A 17,103-nucleotide genomic window follows, 5' to 3' on the forward strand; every position below is an offset into this window, starting at 1 on the left:
AACATGTGTGAGGCAGATAAGAGCTTTAGAGGTTGACAGAAAGCCAGGGTGGCTTAGGGTATAATAAGTGTGTGGCTTAAGATGAGGTTCAAAAGCGAGCCAGGTGCTACATCCCGTAAAGCTTTAGAGGCCATATGAAGAAATTTACTTTTTGTTCTAAGTGCAATGAGAAACGGTTGATGGGTTTTCTGCAGGAAAATGACAAGATTAAACACAAGCAGGTTCCAGGGAAGGAAAATGATGAGTTCCATTTTTGGTTAACGTGTTCGCTTTGAGTTGTGTTGTCCATCAAACAATTGCATTTAGGTATATTAAACGCAGAGAAGAGTTTTGTGCTGATGATGAGGGTTTTGAGGTACCCGTATGTAGTAGTTGAAACCAAGGAGAATCTGTAGAGCAGTCTGCTGAGGAGATATTCCTGATATTCCTGCAGAAACACCAATATTTCAGGTACAGACCGAGGAAGAAGAAATTAGAAAAAAATGCTCAAATTGCATAAAGAGAACCAGGAATATCATGGAAACCAAGTGAGTAGATTATTTCAAAAAAGAAAGATGATCAACAGTGTCAAATACAATAGAGGAATTTAGTAAGACTAAAACTGAGAATGGTTTCAGTGGGATGGGAAGAGCAAAAGCCAGTTTGCCGTGGGTTGAGGCAGAATGGGAGGAGAGAAGTATTTAGTACCCTGCATAGACCACTTTTTGGAGAAATTTGGATGCAGCGGGGGAAGGAAGAGATTAGATAAAAGCTAAAGGGAATGGGAGATCTTAGAAACTTTTATTTTTTGTTCTTTAAAGACTTAGGCATATTCATAGGATGATGGAAAGGAGCCACCAGGGAATAGATTAAAGATATGGAAGGATGACTGATGGTGCAAAATGTCACAGGAGGTGGGAGGGAAAGGGGTCATGAGCACAAGGGGAGAGCCTGGTGTTGAACAGGAGTGGCCCTCATCCACTAAGACTGGAGGTAGGTCTAAGAGGGGATATGGAAAATGTGCAGTTACATGGGTAGGAAAAGAGAAAATTAATTCTGCCTACAAAGATTCATTTACCCGTTGCTGTGGAGTCAATCCCGACTTACAGTGACCCTATAGAACAGAGTAGAACAGCCCCATAGGGTTTCCAAGGAGCGCCTGGTGGATTCGAACTGCCAACCATTTGATTAGCAGCCATAGCTCTTAACTACTGCGCCACAAGAGTTTCCAAGATTCATTTAGCTCCTACTATTTATCTTTTTTTTTTTATTTATCAGTTAAAAGGTGTTCTGGTGGCACAGTGGTTAAAGCGCTCAGCCGCTAACTGAAAGATCGGCGGTTCAAACCCACCAGCGGCTCCTCAGGAGAAAGATGCAGCAGTCTGGTTCTGTAAAAATGTACACCCTCGGAAACCCTATGGGGGCAGATCTACTCTGTCCTATAAGGTCGATATGAGTTGGAGACGGCAGCGGGTTTTGGTATTGGTTTATGTAGGAAGAGGAGGATGTTTACTAGGGATTTTGATGAATGTCATACCTTGGCTCCTCAGTCTCAGTCATCAAGAAGCAACTCCGCTCCTCCCCAGATGTCCCTCCCCAGTCCCACCCCCCGCCGCAAACCCAGAATTCTCTGTGTTACAGAGCCTTTGTGTTCTTTGCTTCATACTAAGTTCTTAACAGAAAAAAAAGACCAAAAATACTTCACTAGGAAAATCTTACTGCAACCAAGAAAAAAAATGCCTCTAAATGTTAAGAATTTCTCAGGTGCCTTTTCTAGGTGGTACTTTATCCACGCTAACCATCTCAAATCAGTATGAATGGACAGATGAATAATTTCTAGGAACATTCATGGCAATTACATTGTCCATAATGAAGTCTACATAAATTTCAAGATCTTAGAAAAATATAGTTTCTCTATACTTCTACTTATTTTCTTGACTGTTTAATCCTTTATTAATTTCCAGTGAATAACATATAATACATCATTTTTACAATTCATTTTCTCTTCCCATTTAAGGTTATTCACCTTGTCCTATCTTGAGGAACTTGATATTTCCTACAATGACCTTTCTTCTATTCCAGATGAAATCAAGAAACTCAGGTATTTTGAAAGTAGTAAGTACATGCGAAGTCATGTCCCCTTTAAGGCTATCTTTGGTGACTAATGTAAGAGAGAAAATTGAGTCCTTTCATTCACCTATTAGCCATAAAGTCTGCTATGTGAAGCATTATGTTTACCAAAAATGTTAAATGATTGGTGCAGAGTGTTTTTAAGACATGATATTTTTAGTAATTATTTAAAGGTCAGTACAAATGACCACTTAATGGAACGACAAGCTACCTCTGTCCATTTTTTCTCTGTGTGTGTACATGTATAAGTGTTTATCAGTTTTATTTATTTTTTTTGTAAGGAAATACATACACATAAAATGCTAATAACACAGAGTGTCATTTAATGCTAACCTCTTGTTCTTTTTCACATTAATAAAAAAAGAAGTCTCCAAAGTTCATCTGTGTCTTCCCATGTCATTACCGTATTATTTTAATTATGACCTTAGAGTAATTTTCTTTTATTGTATTGTGGGAAAATCTATGTAACAAAAAATGTGCCATTTTGACCGTTTTTAAGCATACAATTCAGTGACACTGTTATATTCACCATATTGTGGAACCATCACCATAATTTCTGTTATCTACTAGGGGGATTATCTGTCAATAATAATCTCTTAATTATTCTCTTTAGATCATGAACTTTAAGACCATTAAATATAATTCCCAGCCCCTCCTCATAAACAAAAAGTTGGAATTTTGGATGGAATTGCCTTGAGTTTGCATGTGAATTTCAAATAATTTATATTTTTAATGATAATAAATCTTTTTATCCTAAAATATAGTATATATTTTCATTTGTTCAGATCTTGTTTTCTGTTCTTCATAAGAATTTATGACTTACTTCATGGAAGTCCTTTATCTCTCTTGCCAAACTTCCCTGAGTATTTCCTAATCGTGCTACTACTATGAATGTAATTTTTTTTTTTCTAATTTCCATTTCTAGCTGACTATCGCCAGTTCACAATAGAGAAAAGCTATCTATGTCTTTTGTTGATTTAAAATCAGGACAAGTAACCAAATTCTCTTAATTGGTTCTGCTTGAGTCTTACTGGATTCTCTTTGTTTTTTCAGGAACAATAATCTTTTCCACAAAATGAGATAATTTTATCTCTGCTTTTCTAATTTTTATACCAATTATTTTATTTCCCATGTGACAACCTCTGTATTTTAATAGAATTCAATCTGTTTACTTTTGTTACAACTGATATATTTGATTTTATATTTCTCATTTACTTTCCCCTTCTATTTCCTTGTTTTCTGTGATTTGTTTCCTCTATCTCCTCATTGTTAATTTTGAAGTTTTACTATGCTTTGCCAATCTATTACCATATTTTGATGCAAATAACGCACACCTTCTATGTTTGTTTGCCAGCCACGCCCCCCGAGGTATTTTCATAACTGCCACTATGCCAATTTTTTTTACATGTTGCTGTGAAAATATCTCGTAGGGGCAGGGCACGGTTGGCAAACAAATGTACAAGGTGCACGTTATCTGCGTAAAAATACAGTACTATCTTTTCTTTCCCAAGACTCATAATCAAATACATTTTTCTTTTTTTTTTTTTTTAAAAGCAAGATAGAATCTACACCCCCACCATGATGGCCTCCCACAACTGCTGCTTTCCACCAATATCTGGGACCATTAAAATTCTTTTATTTTTGTGCTCTCCCTCCAAACTTATCTGCCCTTCATCTAACTTTAGGTTTTGCTGAGATAGTTCAGGAAATTTCGTTTCAGATTCTCATTATTATTTTCCTTTGCATTGTCTCTTTTTTTTTTAAAGACTACTTAGCACTTTAGTTTCACATTTCCAATCATTCTTCATTTATATTTGTTGGTCTTGTTGTTAGCTGCCGTGGAGTCAGCCCAGACTCGTGGCACCCCCATGCACAACTGAATGAATGCTGCCTTATCCTATGCCATCCCCATGACTGGTTGCAGATCAAACTACTGTGATCCACAGGGTTTTTACTGGCTGATTTTTAGAAATAGGTCATCAGGCCTTTTTTCCTAGTCCATCATAGTCTGGAAGCTCCACTGAAACCTGTTCAGCATCATAACCCATTGCTGTCGAGTCGATTCCGACTCATAGCGACTCTGTAGGACAGAGTAGAACTGCCCCAGAGAGTTTTCAGGGAGCGTCGGGTGCATTCGAACTGCCGACCTTTTGGCTAGCAGCTGTAGCGCTTAAGCAGTATGCCACCAGGGTTTCCGTTCAGCATCATAGCAAAGCTATATATTTTAAGATTTGTTTACTGCTGTTTTTCTCCTCTTTCATCTCATCCTAAATCTGGAGATATCTCTTTTAATTTATTGGCTGTATAAAATTTTTTCTTAAGTATTTTCCTCAGATGGAGGAAATTTTTAAATGATGTCTCAATTGGGTGGACAGTCTTTTCCCAAGTAGTCTCCCTCATCACCTCCTCCTCTGGCTGCCAGCATTGTAGATGAGGTACCTGATGCCAGTTTGATCCCCTTTTCTTTGTAAGTAGATCCTATTTTTATCTGGAAAGACTAAAATATTCTCATAATCCTTGACCTTCAGGAATTTTATCAGGATAGGCTTAAGAATACATCCTTTTTTTTTTTTTTAAAAAAACAATCTTACCTGGAATTCTGTTAACTCTTATCAGCATATTCAAGCTTTTCTTTTAAGTTCAGGGATGTTTTCTTCTATAATATGTTATTATAATGTCTTTCCTTCTTCTGTTTCATTTTCTGTTCCTGAAACTCCTATTATTTATATGTTAGCTCTCCTTGATCTTCTTTCCATGGTACTTATATTTTTCTCATGATTTTTTAAAAATGTATTTTTGCCCTGGTTTGAAGTATTTCTTCTATATGCATCTGTCAGGTTGTCATCCTGTGGTGGCTGGCTGTTGCTGTGATGCTAGAAGCTATGCCACTGGTATTTCAAATACCAGCAGGGTCACCCATGGTGGACAGGTTTCAGTGCAGCTTCCAGACTAAGATAAACTAGAAAGAAGGGCCTGGTGGTCTACTTCTGAAAAAAGTGGCCAGTGAAAACCTTATGAATAGCAGCAGAATATTGTCTGGTATAGTGCAGAAAGATGAGCCACTCAGGTTAGAAGGCACTCAAAATGCAACTGGGGAAGAGCTGCCTCCTCAAAGTAGAGTAGACCTTAATGACATAGATGGAGTCAAGATTTTGGGACCTTCATTTGCTGATGTGACACGACTCAAAATGAGAAGAAAGAGCTGCAAACATCCATTAATAATCAGAACATGGAATGTATGAAGTATGAATCTTGGAAAATTGGAAATCATAAAAATGAAATGGAACACATAAACATTGATAGCCTAGGCATTAGTAAGCTGAAATGGACTGATATTGGCCATTTTGAATCAGACAATCATATGGTCTACAGTGCCGGGAATGACAAATCGAAGAGGAATGACATCACATTCATTGTCAAAAAGAACATTTCAAGATCTATCCTGAAGTACAATGCTGTCAGTAATAGGATAACATCCACATGCCTACAAGGAAGAGTAATTAATATGACTGTTATTCAAACTTATGCACCAACCACTAATGCCAAAGATGAGGAAACGGAAGATTTTTACCAACTTTTGCAGTCTGAAATTGATCAAACATGCAATCAGGATGCATTGATAATTACTGGCAATTGGAATGCGGAAGTTGGAATAAAAGAAGTTGGAAACTATGGCCTTGGTAAAAGAAATGACCTGGGAGATTGCATGAAAGACTTTTACAAGACCAACGACTGCTTCATTGCAAATACCTTTTTTCAACATCATAAACAGCAATGATACACATGGACCTTGCCAGATGGAATACACAGGAATCAAACAACTACATGTGTGGAAAGAGACAGTGGAGAAACCCAATATCATCAGTCAGAACAAGGCCAAGGCCAGGGGCTGACTGTGGAACAGACTATCAATAGCTCATATGCAAATTCACATCGAAGCTGAAGATAATTAGAGCAAGTCCAGGAGAGCCAAAATATGACCTTGAGTATATCTCACCTGAATTTATAGACCATCTCAAGAATAGGTTTGACACATTGAACACTAATGACTGAAGACCAGATGAGTTGTGAAATGACATCGAGGACATCATACATGAAGAAAGCAAAAAGTCATTAAAAAGACAGGAAAGAAAGAAAAGACCAAAATTGAACGTAGAGTAGATAAAGTGATAGGAAAAAATGATGAAGTAAAAGAACTGAACAGGAGATTTCAAAGGGCAGCTCATGAAGACAGAGTATTACAATGACATGTGCAAAGACCCGGAGTTAGAAAACCAAAAGGGAAGAACATGCTTGGCACTTCTCAAGCTGAAAGAACTGAAGAAAAAACTCGAGCCTTGAAGGATTCAGTAGGCAAAATATCGAACGATGCAGGAGGCATCAAAAGAAGATAGAAAGAATACACGGAGTCACTGTACCTAAAAGAATTGGTCAGTGTTCAGCCATTTCAGGAGGTAGCATATGATCAAGAACTGGCAGTACTTAAAGAAGAAGTGCAATTTGTACTGAAGGGAATGGTGAAAAACAAAGCTCCAGGAACTGACAGAATACCAACTGAGATATTTCAACAAAAACAGATGCAGCACTGGAGTTGCTCACTCATCTATGACAAATTTGGAAGACAGCTTCCTGGCCAACTGACTAGAAGAGACCCATATTTGTGCCCGTTGCAAAGAAAAACGATCTAAGACAATGTGGAAATTATCAAACAATATCATTAACATCACACACAAGTAAAATTTTGCTGAAGATCATTCAAAAGCAGTTGCAGAAGTACATTGACAGGGAACTGCCAGAAATTCAAGCCAGATTCAGAAGAGGACACTGAATGAGGGATGTAATTGTTGATGTCAGATAGATCTTGGTTGAAAGCAAAAAGAATGCCAGAAAGATGTTTACCTGTGTTTCATTGACTATGCAAAGGCATTCGACTATGTGGATCATAACAAATTATGGATAACACTGCAAAGAACAGGAATTCCAGAACACTTAAATGTGCTCATGAGGAACCTGTACGTAGACCAAAAGGCAGTCATTGGAACAGAACAAGGGGACACTGCGTGGTTTAAAATCTTGAAAGACGTGCATAAGGGTTGTATCCTTAGTCTGTATGCTGAGCAAATAACCTGAGAAACTGGACTATATTAAGAAGAACACAGCATCAAGATTGGAGGAAGACTTGTTAACAACCTGTGGTATGCAAATGATACAACCTTGCTTACTGAAAGTGAAGAGAACTTGAAGCACTTACTGATGAAGATCAAAGACCACAGCCTTCAGTATGGATTGCACCTCAATATAAAGAAAACAAAAATCCTCACAACTGGACCAATAAGTAACATCATGATAAATGGAGAAAATATTGATGTTGTCAAGAATTTCATTTTGCTTGGATCCACAGTCAATGCCCATGGAAGCAGCAGTCCAGAAATCAAATGATGTACTGCATTGGGCAAATCTGCTGCAAATGATCTTTTTAAAGTGTTGAAAAGCAAAAATGTCACTTTGAGGACTAAGGTACGCTTGACCCAAACCATGATATTTTCAGTTGCCTCATATGCATGTGAAAGCTGGGCAATGCGTAAGGGAGATGGAAGAATTGACGCCTTGGAATTATGGTGTTGGCAAAGAATACTGAATATACCATGGACTAACAGAAGAAGCAACAAATCTGTTGTCATGGATTAAACTGTGTCCCCTCAAAATATCTGTCAACTTGGTTAGGTCATGATGCCCAGTTTTGTATGATCATCTACCATTTTGTCATCTGATGTGATTTCCCTATGTTTTGTAAATCCTATCATTATGATGTAATGAGATGGATTAGTGGCAGTTATATTGATGAGATTTATAAGATAGGTCTTAAGCCAATCTCTTTTGAGATATAAAAGAGAAGCAAGCAGAGAGACATGAGGACTTCATACTACCAAGAAAGCAGCACTGGGAGCAGAGAGCTTCGCTTGGACCTGAGGTTCCTGTTCTGAGATGCTCCCAGACCAAGGGAAGACTGATCACAAGGACCTTCCTCCAGAGCCCACAGAGAGAGAAAGCCTTCCCCTGGAGCTGACACCTTAAATTTGAACTTCTAGCCTACTAGACTGTGAGAGAATAAATATCTGTTTGTTAAAGCCATCCACTTGTGGTATTTCTTTTACAGCAGCACTAGATGACTAAGACATCTGTCTTAGAAGAAGTATAGCCAGAATGCTTCTGAGAAGCAAGGATGGGGAGACTTCATCTCATGTACTTTGGACGTGTTATCAGGAGGAACCAGTCCCTGGAAAAAGGTATCATGCTGGGTAAAGTAGAGGGTCAGTGAAAAAGAGGAAGACTCTCAAGGAGATGGATTGACACAGTGGCTGCAACAATGGGCTCAAACATAATGATGGTGAGGATGGCAGAGGACTGGGTAGTGTTTCGTTCTGCTGTGCGTGGGGTTGCTATGAGTCAGAGCTGACTCGATGGCACCTAGCAATAACAACAACCTCTACTTTGTCTTTGCCTCTAATTTGGATCTCTGCAAAGACCATCTGCTCCTTCAGTTTATCCACTTAATGTTTTAGTTCTGCAACTCACGCTTTTTGGTTCCAGAAAGTCTTATATGTGTTTGGGCTCTGTTTGAATCTTAAGTGGGCTTTTTTCCTCCCCAGTATCTCATCTGTCTCTCCTCAGAGTCTGTTTGCTTCAGGAACACTGTTCTGTGTTTTGCTTATTTTTCTTTCCTGGTTGCTCTGTCTTCTGCTCAGGTCTCATGGTAGTCATAGAGGACCACTCAGAACCCCAAGAATGTCAGTGGTGAGCCAGAAGGAGGTTTCTCTGCTCCCAGGATGCTCTGCAGCTAAGAATGTCTAAACATGGAGCTCTTCCAGCTTTAAGGGTTGTTTCGGCTGTGTACCAATTGCTGTAGAGTGGATTCTGATGCATGGTGACCCCATGTGTGTCAGAGTAGAACTGTGCTTCATAGGGTTTTCAATGGCTGATTTTTCAGAAGTATATCACTAGGTCTTTCTTCCGAGGTCCTTCTGAGTGGACTCAAACCTCCAACCTTCTGGTTAACAGCTGAGTGTTAACCGTTTCCACCATTCAGGTATATTCTTTAGTCTATTTAGTTCCCCCCAAAACTCACTGTGGATAAGAGAACACCCAAACTGGCAGGTCTTCTAAGGTAAACAAATTTAGGCAGGGGCAGCCTAGCCCAGGGGTGTTATGGGGACCTTCACCAGCATTGGCCCGGAGCCCCCCACCACACTCATTCTGATTGTCCACATAGGGTTTTCTAATGCTGGTCCCTAGGCTTGTGTCCGGTACAGAAGAAAAAAGTGATCACACACGCTCTCTCCTTCAAGGCCCAAGCAGAGCCTGGGACCTCACTAACCTCTTAAAGACCATGAGTGGTCCACCAGTCAAACTAGGGTTGAAAAATGAAGATACCTGGAATGCCATCTTCCTTACCTAATTGTTTTAAATACTAGTTTAACCATATTTTGGAGCCCTGGTTGCACAGTGGTTAAGAGTTCAGCCGTTAACCAAAAGGTCAGCAGTTTGAATCCACCAGCTGCTCCCTGGAAGCCCTATGGGGCAGTTCTGCTTTGTCCTGTAGGGTCTCTATGAGTTAGAATCGATTCAACAGCAATGGGTTTTAACCATATTTCAATACTGTCAGCAGGAGTCATAGTTAAAGACCTTAAACTATACGAGTAAAAGATGTGAAACTAGACTGTACATGAGAATCTAGAGGTTCCCAGATGCCCTTTACCTAAAGTCCATATTTCAGCCTCTTCACCCCAAATGCATTTGATAAGCGGAACCAGCCTTCGACATGATTTTTATATGTCCTTCATGAACAGATATTTTTCTGTCTGCTTCCAGCACAAATTAGAAAGTAGATAAGTTACTGTTCAAAAAACCATTGAGAGAAGACGAGTAGAAAATTAATAGTGTTGGTTTTATTTGAATAAAGAAATGAGTTATTGACACAAAAAAAGCCAAGGGGACTCAGATGATGAAAAGCCAAAGCACAGCCCACACATAACACATTTTGATAATGTAAATTTCACTGTTTTGATTGAGTTGTATGAAAAAATATGCATTGATATTATGTCTATGAAAATAATATTCTTTCTGTGTATTATTATACTATAGACCAAAAAACCAAACCCATTCTTGTCGAGTTGATTCTGACACCTAACGACCCTATAGAGCAAGGTAGAACTGCCCCATAGGGTTTCCAAGGCTGTAATCTTTCCAGAAGGAGATTGCCACATCTTTCTCCTGTGAAGCTGCTGGTGGGTTCAAACCACCAGCTATTTGGTTAGCAGCCCAGTGCTTAACCACAGCACCACTAGGGCTCCTACTTTACTATACTATAAAACCAAAAAAACCAAACCTGTTGCCGTCAAGTCAATCCCGACTCGTAGTAACCCTGCAGGACAGAGTAGAACTGCCCCATAGAGTTTCCAAGGAGCAGCTGGTAGATTTGAACTGCCGACCTTTTGATTAGCAGCCAAGCTTTTAACCAGTGTGCCACCAGTGTGCCTTACTATACTATACCAGACCTATATTGGAGCGCTGGTGATGCAGTGGTTAAGCATTAGGATGCTAACCAAAAGGTCTGCAGTTGGAATTCATCAGCTGCTCCTTGGAAACCTTATGGGGCAGTTCTAATCTATCCTATAGGGTCGCTATAAGTAGGAATTCACTATGAGTAGGAATCGACTCAAGAGCAACAGGTTTGGGTTTTTGGGTTTTATACCTATATTATGGTGAGAAACTGGGTGGCACAAACAGTTAAGCACTCAACTACTAGCCAAAAGGTTGACAGTTCAGACCCACCGAGATGCAACTCAGAAGACAAGCCTGGTATCTGCTTCCAAAAGCTCACAGCCTTGAAAACCTTACAGAGCAGTTCTACTTTGCACACATGGGGTCACCATGAGTCAGAATCAACTCGACGGCAACTAGCAACAACACCATACTGTATTATACCTTATGTAATATTTATTAGCCTTGCTGCGTTTATGGATATTATTTCTTTTTCCATAGTGATAAGACATGTTGCAAAGACCCAAAACACATGCTTTAAATGCACTGTTCACACAAATGCACCTAATAGCATAATAATATATGGTGCACATGCTTTATAAGTAAAATCTCTTAATTTTAAGAAAATACTTAAATATGTACTTGTATTTTATTGCTACCAAATTTGACGTAAGTATTCAAGAGCATTGGGCAGAATTTTACTTCAGTATTATAAATTGCATGAATACATTTTAAAGTATAGTTTCCTTTATATGCAGATCACTTGAAAAACTGAATGTGGATGGGAATGACCTGACTTCTTTCCCACCTGGAATTTTGAAACTGAACCTGAGAAAGATCCAGTTTGAGAATAATTACACTCATCCTCATCTTTGGAAAGAGAATTCTTTGAATAGTCCACAGCGTCTCACTCACCTCGTTTCTTTCTTCTTTTTCAAAAATCATCTACATAGATATCATGATGTGATCCCAGAAGAAATTAAAAAGTTATTAAAATGGTGAGCAAACCCTAAGCCCTTTTAACTTTTACGCAAAATGTACCTTTAGGCATTTAAAATGTTCTTTATCACAGGCCCTTGATGGCGGTTTTACTGTTAACACACACACACACACACACACACACACACACACACACACACACAATCCCCCAACTTGCTGCTCTGGTTTCTCAGGCATAATAATGTAGTCTAAAATTTGCCTCATTTTCTAATATTCTCAAGCTAGTACCTAAAAAAAAAAAAATCCAGTGTAAAATGAGGATTGCTGAGATGTAGCTGACAATACCTCTACAGCTACCACATAAATCAAGGAGCCTTGGTGGGCAGTTAAAGTGCTCGGCTGCTAACCGAAATGTCAGCAGTTTGAACCCACCAGCCGCTCCACAGGGGAAAGATGTGGCAGTCTGCTTCTGTAAAGATTTACAGCCTTGGAAACCCTACGGGGCAGTTCTACTCTGTCCTATAGGGTTGCTATGAGTCGATATGGCCACATAAATTTTTTCTGTGAATTACTCAGACATAGAAGTAGGTTCCTGAGGAAAAAAAATTCTTGGTATCAGTGACGCCATGGAGGGCACTGCTTTACTGTATATAAACCCTCCACCCTGGTAGAGACCAGGATTAGAACAAATGTGCACAGAGTGACTTCTGTCCCTCGGGTGTCAGTGACCAGTGTTGGAATCACTGTCTAATCTCAGAACTGGGCTCTTAAACTCCACGCACTTGCAATTCACTCAGGCTTGCCTCCCATTTCTTTCAGTTACTGTAAAACTGTTGATCTGAAGTATTAATCATCAGCACTTAGATTACTGATTTTACAAATTCTTAGTTACCTAGTGCTGGTATAACAGAAATATGGCAAGTGGGTGGCTTTAAGAAACAGAAATTTATTTTCTGTTTAGGGGGCTAGGAGTCTGAATTCATGATACTGGCTCTAGAAAGTCTTTCTCTCTCTGTTGGCTCTGGGGGAAGGTCATTGTCTCTTCAGTTTCTGTTTCTTGGTTCCCTGGAGATCTCATGTGGCCTGGCATCTATCTTCCCCATCTCTACATGATTGCTTGGTTGCTTTCTCAATCTGCTCTTTTTATATCTCAAAAGAGATTGATTTAAGACACACCCTATACACTAATACTGCCTCATTAACATAACAAAACCCATTTCCAAATGGGATTACAACCATAGGTATAGGGGTTAGGATTTATAACACATATTTTGGGGGTAAACAATTCAATCCATAACACAAATATTTGCTGTATGCCTCAATGAAATGAATTTCTAGGAATATATAAATAACCAATATTGACTCTATAAAAGTAAAAATAGAAAACCTAAATAAGCTAGTAACCATTGCATAAAATGAAAAAAAAAAATAGACCCTTCAAAAAAGAAACCAGTCCCAAAAGTTTTTTATTTTAATGCATTGAGATGTCAGTGCTCATGAGATTTTAATGCACGTGGGAAAGAAAAATCTCCAAAGGTAAACTTTTTAAAAAGAATTAAAACCTAACTAAAAAACCAAACCCATTGCCATCGAGATGATTCCGACTCACAGTGCCCCTATAGGACAGAGTAGAACTGCCCCATAGGGTTTCCAATGAGCAGCTGGTGGATTCAAGCTGCTGACCTTTTGATTAGCAGCCGAGCTCTTAAGCCACTGTGCCCCAGGGCTCCATAACTAAAAAACTAGTGAGTAGTAAATAAACTTGGGTCCAAGAAATTCGGACTCACCACAAGGTAGGAAAGTTGAACCCAAGATTGCTAAATTTAATATGAGCTGGAAAAGGGCTAAGTGGTCCCAGAGCAGTGAACTACCTTTCTCTCAGCAGAGCAAATGCTCTTCAGAGAAATATCCTCAACCTAGGCTTTCTGGATCAAAGAAGATTAAGTTCACCTGAATATTAGCTTGCAACTAAAAAGAAATTGCAAATGTAGGAGGAAATAAACCACTAAGGGTAAAAGTAGCAAAAACAATCAACAGATAAAAGTCTCCAAGGATCTTAGATAATTAGTATTATTTACAGAACATGAAATACTTTTCAAGTGTTTAAAGAAAGAAAATAAAATTTTGAAAATAATTAAGGGATAAGATACAATCAAATATGGCCTGGCACATCTGGGGTCTTAAATGCTGCTAGCAAGCAGCCATCTAAGATACATCAGTTGGTCTCCACGTACCTGGAGCAAAGGAGAACAAAGAACAACAAAGACACAAGGTAAATATGAGCTCAAGAGACACAAAACCAAAGAAAAAAAATCAAACCCTGTGCCATCGAGTCGATTCTGACTCACAGCGACCCTATAGGACAGAGTAGAAATGCCCTATAGAGTTTCCAAATAGCACCTGGTGGATTTGAACTGCTAACCCTTTGGTTAGCAGCCATAGCACTTAACCACTATGCCACCAGGGTATCCAAGAGACACAAAGGGCCACATAAATCAGAGATTACATCAGCCTGAGACCAGAAGAATTAGATGGTGCGTGGCTACAACCGACGACTGCCCTGACAAGGAACAAAACAGAAAACCCCTGAGGGAGCAGGAGAGCAGTGGGATGCAGACCTCAAATTCTCATAAAAAGACCAGACTTAATAGTCTGACTGAGACTAGAAGGACCCTGCAGGTCATGGTCCCCAGACCTACTCTTAGCCCAAGACAGGAACCATTCCCAAAGCCAACTCTTCAGACAGGGATTGGACTGGACTATAAGATAGAAAAAGATACTGGTGAGGAGTGAACTTCTTGGCTCAAGTAGACACATGAAACTATGTGGGAAGCTCCTGTCTGGAGGCGAGATGAGAAGGCAGAGTGGGTCAGCAGCTGGCTGAATGGACACGGAAATAGAGGGTAGAGAGAAGGAGTGTTCTGTCATTAGGCGGAGAGCAACTAGGAGTATATAAAAAAAAAATATAGCAAGGTGTATATAAAGTTTTGTATGAGAGACTGACTTGATTTGTAAACTTTCACTTAAAGCATAATAAAAAAATTTTAAAAAGGCCTGGAAGAAAGAAATTTAAAATGAAATGAAATTGTAGAAGCTAAAAATATAATAGTTGAAATTAATTTGGTGCATGGGTTAAACAGCAGATTATATACAGGTGAGATATCTGAGGTAAACAGATATGGAAAATAAAATGAGAAGATTTCACACACACTTAATTAGAGTTCCAGAATGGGAGAATATAGGGAATGGTGGGAGTGATTGTTCAATAAGATAATGGCCGCAAATTATCGAAAGTATTAAAAGATGTGAACTCATAGCCACTGAAAGCTAAGCAAGACACCTTGTGTTGAAACTGAAGAACACCAAAGACAAATACAAATAAAATCAGCCAGAGGGGGGAAAATCACAAAGAACAACAAATCGACTACCAACAACAATGGAACAATAACTGAAAAAAATATTATTCTTCCTAGCAAAACTAACTTTCAAAAGCAAGGGGAAAAGAATGGCTTTTACAGAGAAATTAAAACAGAATTTACCACCAATAGATTTTCATTAACGGAACTTGCAAAGAATGTGCATCAGAAAGAAAGAAAATGACTTAAGCACATCCTGAGATGTAAGAAAGAATGGCGAGAAGACAAACTGGGAAATATGTAGGTAAAAAACATGATCTGTATGAAATAATAATGTCTACAGTGTGTGACTAAAAAGAAGATCTATCTAAAACTAGACATCAAATGGTTAGAAATGTAATTTTTTAATTTTTATTTATTGTGCTTTAAGAGAAAGTTTACAAATCAAGTTAGTCTCTCAGACAAAAACTTATACACACCTGCTATGTACTCCTTGCTACTCTCCCCCTAATGAGACACCACACTCTTCTCCACTCCGTCTTCCCTGTGTCCATTCAACCAGCTCCTGTCCCCCTCTGCCTTCTCATCTTGCCTCCAGACAAGAGCTGCCCACCTAGTCTCATGTGTCTACTTGAGCCAAGAAGCTCACTCCTCACTAGTATTATTTTCTGTCTTATAGTCCAGTTCAACCCGTCTGAAGAGTTGGGTTTGGGAATAGTTCCAGTCTTGGGCTAATAGAGGGCCCAGGCACCATGACCTCCAGGGTCCCTCTAGTCTCAGTCAGACCATTAACTCTGGTCTTTTTACTAGAATTTGAGGTCTGCATCCCACTGTTCTCCTGCTCCATCTGTGATTTTCTGTTGTGTTCCGTCGGGGCAGTCATTAGTGGTAGCCAGGCACCTGAGACCAGAAGGACTCAGGCTGATGTAGTCTTTATGTATGTGGGCAGCCCCTTCTGTCTCTTGGTCTCATATTTACCTTGTGTCTTTGGTGTTCCTCATCCTTCTTTGCTCCAGGTGGGTTGAGACCAACTGATGCATCTCGGATGGCTGCTTGTTAGCGTTTAAGACCCCAGACACCACTCACTGAAATGGGATGCAGAACTTTTTTTTAATATACTTTGTTATGTCAATTGACCTAGATGTCCCCTGAAACGATAGTGCCCAGACCCCCATCACTCTTACTCTGAGCTTCAAAGCATTTGGTTGTATTCAGGAAACTTCTTTGCTTTTGGTTTAGTTCAGTGGTGCTGACCTCCCCTGTACTTTGTGTTGCCTTTCCCTTCATAGAAGTGTAATTTTTTAAAAGACACTAGTATGATGGCAAGAGAAATAACAACCATTTTCAAGGGAATGTATCAAGGGAAATATGTGTAAGATATTTATGGAGAAAAAAATAAAACTTCACGAAAAGGTAAAGAAAACCAAATTAAATGGGAGAAATAAATGTATTCAGGGATAGGAAGATTCAGTATAAAAAATATATCAGTTCCCCCCAAATTGAGCTATAAATTTAATGCAATTCCCATCAAAATCCCAATAGAACTTTCTGGGAATCTTGATAAGCTAATTCTAAAATATATATGGAAAAGAAGAGGCCCCAAAATAGCCAAGACAAACCGAATATAAGGGGGCTTGCCTACCAGATATCAAGACTTATAAAGTTAGAGAAAGTAATACAGTTTGGTATTAGGTACAAGGCAAGACAGATCAACCTATGGAAGAATATATAACCCAGGTATTATGTTCTTGTGCATATGTGAAAACTTGGTATTTGACAAAGGTACTATTGTGAATCAATAGGGAAAGGATAGACTTCTTGGTAAATGATGCTGAGACATTTGATCATCCATAAGGAAAAATCAAATTAGATCCCTGCTATGTATACGTCACCATCACATATAAAAATCAATTCCAGATGTCCTAAAGATATAAATATGAAGAGTGACACTTGAAAGATTTTAGAAGCAACTATAGGAGGCTACCTGTATGGCTTCACAGTAGGGAAAGGTATCTTAAAACAAAACATAGTTTTATGAATTTGACAGTAAAAATAATATTTCTATATGACACAGGACACTGTAGACTAGAAGAAGATATTTGCAGTCATGATAATTAGTAAAAGAGTCCTCCCCCCGCACACACTAAATCAAAGGTAT

At 39.0% G+C, this 17,103-nt stretch overlaps 1 protein-coding gene across 1 annotated transcript in view; it reads left to right on the forward strand.

Moving 5' to 3' along the window:
• The window catches only part of LRRC63 (leucine rich repeat containing 63), a 75,629-nt gene that overhangs the window by 54,836 nt on the left and 3,690 nt on the right, over positions 1-17,103 (forward strand). The window contains exons 7-8 of the mRNA XM_003412668.4: positions 1,997-2,080; positions 11,409-11,648. Of these exons, the coding sequence (XP_003412716.2) occupies positions 1,997-2,080; positions 11,409-11,648 (324 nt within the window). The remainder of the gene's footprint in view (positions 1-1,996; positions 2,081-11,408; positions 11,649-17,103) is intronic.

Source organism: Loxodonta africana, chromosome 17, assembly GCF_030014295.1.
Source record: "Loxodonta africana isolate mLoxAfr1 chromosome 17, mLoxAfr1.hap2, whole genome shotgun sequence".
Lineage (NCBI taxonomy): Eukaryota > Metazoa > Chordata > Mammalia > Proboscidea > Elephantidae > Loxodonta > Loxodonta africana.